The sequence below is a fragment of the Ambystoma mexicanum genome, chromosome 4q, assembly GCF_040938575.1.
Source record: "Ambystoma mexicanum isolate Mex_15411 chromosome 4q, UKY_AmexF1_1, whole genome shotgun sequence".
Classification (NCBI taxonomy): domain Eukaryota; kingdom Metazoa; phylum Chordata; class Amphibia; order Caudata; family Ambystomatidae; genus Ambystoma; species Ambystoma mexicanum.
Window position 1 is genome coordinate 57,463,501 of NC_090928.1, and position 7,266 is coordinate 57,470,766.

At 45.6% G+C, this 7,266-nt stretch overlaps 1 protein-coding gene across 1 annotated transcript in view; it reads left to right on the top strand.

Annotated features, from left to right (window-relative positions):
• ARHGAP18 (Rho GTPase activating protein 18) overlaps positions 1–6,200 on the top strand; it is a 928,328-nt gene extending 922,128 nt beyond the window's left edge. The window contains exon 15 of the mRNA XM_069607469.1: positions 5,452–6,200. Within this exon, the coding sequence (XP_069463570.1) occupies positions 5,452–5,546 (95 nt within the window). The 3' untranslated portion in view covers positions 5,547–6,200. The remainder of the gene's footprint in view (positions 1–5,451) is intronic.
• Positions 6,201–7,266: the final 1,066 nt, after the last annotated feature.

Genomic DNA, 7,266 nt, shown 5'->3' on the forward strand with positions numbered 1-7,266 from the left:
GGCCTTAGCCTGCCGGCGAAGCGAGATTGGTTGAAGTAGAAGGTACCAACCAATCCGCTTTTGCTGATGTAAAAGCAAATTAAATGTGATGCCAAGATTTCAGGCGATGGCCATCTTGGCCATCCACTTACTGGAACTTCTGGCAGTACTCGAAGCACTTCAGGCATTCAAGATGCAACTGACGAACCAGTCAGTTCTAATTCTAACAGACAGCACAACTGCCATGTTCTATATCAACAAACTGGGAGGCACACACTCTCCAAATCTATCCAAGTTGGTGCAAAGAATATGGAGGTGGGCGCTCAAATGGGGGTATCCCTATCCTCCCAAAACGTTCCAGGGGTACTCGACACTCTAGCAGACTCTCTGAGCAGAGATCCCTAGCAGAGGAACACGAGTGGCAACTACACTCAAGTGTCGTAGACCACATCTTCTCTCAATGGGGTTATCCCACACTAGACTTGTTCGCTACAAAAGAAAACGAGCAATGCCTAGACTTCGTGTCCAGGTTCCCCCAGCCAGACTCAAAGGGGAACGCCCTATGCATGACCTGGTCAGGGAAATTTGCTTATGCTCCCCCCCGCCCCCCCGACACAATTAATGAGCATGATTGTGAACAAGATCCATGTAGAACAGATGACACTCGTTTTAGTTGAACCTATGTGGGCGAGACAACCATGGTATCCGCATCTGCGCAAACTGGCCATGTGCGATCCCATCAAGCTGCCGTACCTAACCAACCTGTTAACCCAACACGAGGGAACAACGGTACATCCTCAGCCACACTCAATGAACTTGGCAGCATGGCTCCAGAAGTCATAGAGTTCGGACACCTTAATCTACCACAGCGGTGTATGGCTATCCTCAAGGAGGCAAGAAAACCTACCACTAGACACTGGTATTTCGACAAGTGGAAGAGATTCGTAGTTTGGGGCCAGTCCAAACAAACCCTATAGAATGTACTCCTTCACACATTCTCAACTACATGATCTACTTCAGGGTTAGTATTCAACTCTATAAAGGTTCACCTGGCGGCTTTATCAGCTTTACCACCTCTCAAAGCAAGGTGTCATGGTGGAAGAATCCAGTCATTAAGGCATTCATGGAGGGCGTCAAGAGACTCCACCCTCCTATTTCAAACCCACCACCAAAATGGGATCTCAATGTAGTGCTAGCAAAGCTCATGGGGACCCCATTCGAGCCTATGCATAAGTCGAGCTTGAAACACCCGGCATACAAGACTGCCTTCTTAGTGACTATTACTTCCATAAGAAGAGTTGGTGAATTGCAAGCATTGTCAGTACAGGACCCTTTCTTTGTCATACATAAAGCTAAATTGGTTTTACGTGCTCATCCTAGGTTCTCCCCTAAATTCATTTCTAAATTCCACGTGAACCAATTTATTGAGCTTCTGGCTTTCTTTCAGAGACCAACTAGCTCAGCTGAGGTAAAACTCCACACACTGGATGTGAGGAGGGCGGTCCTTTACTACTTAAATAAGACCAGACTGCTTAGGAAAACAGAAACTGTCTCCATAGCACCAGACAGAGAAGGAGGCTGCGTTTAAAAAAATGCCATCTCCAGATCAATAGTAAGATGTATTCAATTGTGCTATTCATTATCAAACGAAGCCTTTTACACCAAGAGCTCACTCCACAAGGAGCACTGGAGCTACTCTGGCCTTTATCGCAAATGTCCCCTTAGATAGCATTTGCAAAGCAGCTACATGGAGCTCAGTGCATACATTCACTCAGCATTACTGCATTGACACACATTCCAAAGCAGATACACAGGTGGGACAAGTGGTTCTAAAACATCTATTTGCTGCTGCTCCTTCTCACAACCCACCACCTTCTCATAACACTGCTCGCATAGCATGTGATCTAAGAATATTCCACAAGCCTCAGAAGGGATACATTACTCACCGTAATCGTATTTCTGATGCTTGTATCTGCTTAGATTCACAGGCGCCCACCCTTCCTCCCCTCTGGGAAAGGGTGCATAGATGTTATGAGCTTCTAGATCTGCTTGGACACCACTGTTCTCACATTAAACTTCACGCAACCTCATGTCAGAACACGCGTCAGGGTCCCTCAGATTGTTTTGAAGAACCATGCGTACGGTGGATTAAAACAACTGTAATAAAACGCTGCTTCCACTATATGTCGGCCTATGTATAGCATGTGAATCTAAGCAGATGCAAGCATCAGAAATACGATATGGGTGCAGGACCTGCTGAAAATACCTGAATCTGTTCTTAAAGTGGTTTGACAGTGTCAATCAGATTTCTCAGCAATGTGCATGCGGTTTGTAGCAGGTTCGCATGCAGTGGGTCAATGTGATCAGACATGGGAAGCGGTCTGTAGTTGGGCTTGAGATGAATCTCTGTGCAGTTCAATGCAGCATTTGAGCAATGTTCGTCAATGAGTCTACCAGGGTCAGTTTGATGGTTGAACTTCGGTCGATGAAACGCTAGTTGTTTGAAGAGCTGTTCAAGATGTTTAAGTTTGAAGGATTCTGTAGCGGCAACCTTCTTGTTTGAGCCAGAGCCGGTGACCTGCTCAGCTGGCGCAAAAGTAATTCAAGGTCTGAAGAAGTGTCTAAGGTAGCCCTCCGTGTTCTGATAGTTCTACAATGTTAGATTAGTCAATTCGGGTTTGATGGTTCAATGCTCCAGAATGCAGAAATCTAGCTGCTTGGCTTCTGGTGCTGGAAGTCCCAAACCAGGAGCTCGGGGCCAAGATGAGCCCTTTCCTCTTCACTTCCACCTTCCGGAGACTAGCTAGCACTTTCATGAATCCTTCACCTCCAGTGAGTAGCCTGGTTTACCGGTGCAGCTGGCAGAGTGTAGGTCTTGGCTCAACAGCATGTCACCCCCAATGTGCCCTGGGGCATGGCTAGGGAGCTTCACTAGGGTCTAAATGAATTCTTTTGTCCTTAACAGTTCAAGATGAATCAAAGGAGTGGGCGACCCTTTCCTTATATGGGCAGAAGGCCACCCAGAATTGGATATCATCCTGTGTTAAGGGGTCTCATCCCTGTTAAGGTAACACGTGGCTTTTGCATTCTAGAATCGTACACAACGTGCTTCATCTGAAGGAGAAGTGTAGGAAAAGGCAAGGACGGAGAAACGCACAAAAAACAAGATGGAGTAACCTCTCTTCCTGTCAGTCTGCTCGGACTATCCTAATCCCGCCCTTCCTAAGTCTGCAGCTTCAAAGGCCCTTTGGCATTTAACACACTGGTGTGTGGTTCCTGGACAGGTGTTACCCAACCTCCCAAGGGATCAAAGATGGCAGTCTGACTAGAATCCACATGGCCTTCCTAAGGCTACGCTGGGCTTTTTTGACCCGAGATCTGATGTGACTTTAACTGTGAACTCGGTGACCATACCATAAAATGTGAGCGCTATGTTCCAAACCGCCTGCTGTGGTCTGGCTCTGCTGGCTTGCTATGCATTCTCAGCTTCTGCCGTTCTCGGTTGGGAGGGCGGGCCTTCTCTATCACAGCAGCCCAGCTCTGGAACAGTTTGCCACCTGCTCTATAATCCTGCTCGAATCATCTAACTTTCCGTATGGCTTTGATTCTAGGTTCTGCTCTGGTGCCCCTCCTGGTTTAGCGGTTTCTCCTTTCCAGCACCATGATGCCTCCGGGCGACCGTGCACTTTACAAATAGCCGCAATGTAACCTAACCTTACCAAAAACTAGGTATGGTTTATTGGAGATTACTCTGCCACTAGACTAATAGTTCATTCTGATTGTGGTTTTGAAGCTGACGATGTAAATGCAACCTCTGTTTACTGTTGGAGCAGCTGTCAAAAAGAGCACCTGCAACGTTTTGATCCTGCTCTGTGCCACTGAATAGCAGGAGCTGCAGATCAGTGAGACTGATGGAGTGCAGGGCACAGGTGTACACTGTTTTTTGCATGCAGTTTTCCAAAAGGGTTGCTGAGATCCTCTGAGCAGGGGACCCTTTCTGAGATGGACTACCTGCATCATTTTATTAATAAAAACAAAGCAATCACTTCTACTCCCTTGCCAGATGGCAATCCTTCAGTCTGTATAGAGTATAAGAATGATGTTTTGATGCTGGGATTTGTAGGCTGTGGACTGACCTTTTGCTGCTGTTCCAAATGTTTTTGTGATCTTTCAATAAAACGATGTGTTCAAATAAATCTAACTTTGCTCCCTTTAATGCAACTTAATTAGGCGCCTTTGCTACCTAAATCTTAATCTTCAAAGTAAGCACTTAATTTTGCTTGTGCCTCCCTACCACCTGCACTCTGCCCAACCCTCGTTTACTTTCACCCTCTATTCTTGTGCACACTATAGTAAAGTATAAACCCGTTATTCCTCCTTGCTTCCTTTTCTTGCCCACCACCATGTTTTTGAATTGCTCAACTGAGTACCTGTGCAGCTTCACGCCACACTGTCTGCCCGCCCTGCCTCTTCCCTGCTACCTGCTCTACCAATGGCTAGAGTGCCAGTCTTTATTTCCTTGAGCGGCAGAATTTGTTCACCACCTCCCTCCGGCTCCCATCTGCTGAATTTAGGCCCCAACATGCTTCCACTGAGCGAGTGCTGTAAAACCATAACCCACAGCACTGCCCTTGCTTCATGCTCTGCTTCCTAATAAGCTCTCCCTCACCACAACTGCCCAAACTCTTGCACACCAACTTCACCCCCAACCGTGCCACAGCATTCACCCCACAAATACACACCACAAAATCCTCCCCTGTATACCTACTACAATGCTTTTTCAAAAATGGAATCCTCGCCTGACTCCCAGGGGCCTGGTACCCAGACTGCAACATCTTCACGGTGCTCTGGAAAAACTCGTCTCTCTATTCACCAGTCTACCACCTTTCTACCTAATGACATTTGATTGTGTAATTTCTTCAATTCTGTTCTTTACAAGACACATTTTTCATTCAGAAAAGAAAAATATCCCTCTGCTTTCTCTTTCCCACCGGATGACTTTCTAATGCAAGTTAATAAAAACAATTGTCCATCGCCGATGTGGGCTGCAGCTGTTCTCTTGAAAGCAGCCTAGCAGTAACCGCCTGTCCATTTTAAGTGACTCATAGACGACAATCAAGCCACTTTCAACAAATGTGCAAGTAAACATTCTTTACAAGATCAAAGTGGGATGGTGGAGGGAGCTGCCACATGTGTGGCTCCTTCCTTGAAACACTTGGGCATTCTGTCATCATGTAAGCTATCTTGTGGAGTCTGGCAGGACACAGAAGGAAAGGCGATTGGTCTTGGGGAGTAGGAGGGTAAATGGCTCCTTGGGCCCACAAGTTTTCCAATGGCTTTGTGAAATAGGCTGATGCAGATATTGGTTTGTCATTTGCACCGTGCCACGTGTATGAAGACTATAGTGGTGTCCTTTGTGAAGTATACAGTTCTACCTTTTAAGCTTAATCTCCGATTATTTTTCCCCCACAGTGGAACGCAGCCTTGAAGTGGACACCTACATGAAGGATCTGTTTCAACTTAACCCGAATGCAGAGTGGGTAATAAAGCCCAAGCCCACCACTTAATAAGCCATGGAAGAACTGTCCTATTTCTTTGAGGTGCTACGTATTGGGACAATGGCTCGTGGCACAAAAGTCAGACAATGGGAGCAGGCATTGTTTGCCATCATTGATTGGAACGCCTGTATCTCTACCTGTGTTTTTAGGACTGCAAGGACAACTGTTAAGTAACAGGTGCAATCTACTGCAAAAGAACTGCCAATTGCAATAAAAAGTTGAATCCAAGCTTCAACTAACGGTGTGACAGCACAGGAATCACACCCTTCAAATTGGGTGCCTCTTAATAAAGGACTTGCAGGGCGGCAGGGTTCTTTGAATGATTTATGCGTTCCTGGATCGGTTACCATGGCCAGCCTAGTCCTAACATCCCAGGTTTTTTGTTGATCGCCCAGTCCTATGTGAGATACCAATGCAAAGGTCCGCAATCTGCATCACTGCCAACAAGAATCCAGGATGCCCTAATTTAATACAGCAAAGTTTCCTAGAGAACTTCAAGATTTAATAAACATGAATGCACTTGCACTCAAACTCAACTGCACAGCAAAGGCATATTAAGCTTTATTTTAACATGAGTGACTCCAGCAATATCGTAAATGACTTGTAAATTATATTGTACCTTTATTTTGTGATCACTTTAAAAGCAATCAGTGACCTGCATAAGACTGCATTTCGCTTTTAGCTTATCTTTTATCTTAATTTGAGTTAAGTTGTATTTCGTGGTAATGAAGTGTGGAAGTAATTGGGAATGGTCAGTGGAGAACTGATTTGTTCACTTACTCTGAAGTCAAACCTGTGAGAAACTAAAGTCTTCACTGGTGTGAATGGGTACTAGACCTAAGCATTTAATATCATTTTCTATGCCTCACTGCTTAAGCTTCACACAGATCTCCTCTAGTGTCTGGCGGCCCTACTCTGTTCCTGAATTGCACTTGGCCAGGCCTGTGCCAGAGCAGCTGGTTTACTAGTAGTGAAGCACTACTTCCACTGTTTCAGGTATCGGGAGGCCATACTCTGCAGTATGCCAGTCAATGCCCGGACTACTGCAGAGTGTATGTTTACTATCCAAGAGCTGCAGCCAGAAGCCCGTCACTTTCTAGACCTCGCTTCTATGTCCCACTGGGTCATTGAGCAACGCTCTTCCGGAAGGGAGGTGGAACAAGACGTGGGTGGGTAATGGGAGGCTGGCAGGGGATACTAGTTGTTTGATTTATTTCAAGGGTGGGGATGAAGACAAACAACCAAGCAAAATGAGTGTACATGGCATACACAGTTCTACTTCTCTGAGGGTAGGGCGGAAGGGCAGGTGGAAAAATCAAGACTTGGCAGGAGACTGCCTAATCTTTTTTATGGGGGAGGGCCCTATGGGGGGGGAGGCTGGGCATGTTGCAGAACAATCAGGTTTTTTGTGTGCATGGGTGTATGGTTCACTCAGCAATCTATTCTCCCTCTCCCTGCTGTTTAAGTTTCTTCTAAGAGCCATTCTGTTAAATCTTCCTTTTGTTAACTACAAATATATATATATATATATATATATATATATATATATATATATTTTTTTTTTTTTTTTTTTTTTTTTCCTGAGGCTTGTGGAATCTGCTTAGATCACATGCTGTGCATAGGCCGACATCTAGTGGAAGCTGTGGAGTATTAGTTTGTTTTTCGAAACTCGAAAATGGGCGTCGACGCAGGCGTGCCAGTAATACTATCCCTAGTGTGACTTCCACTG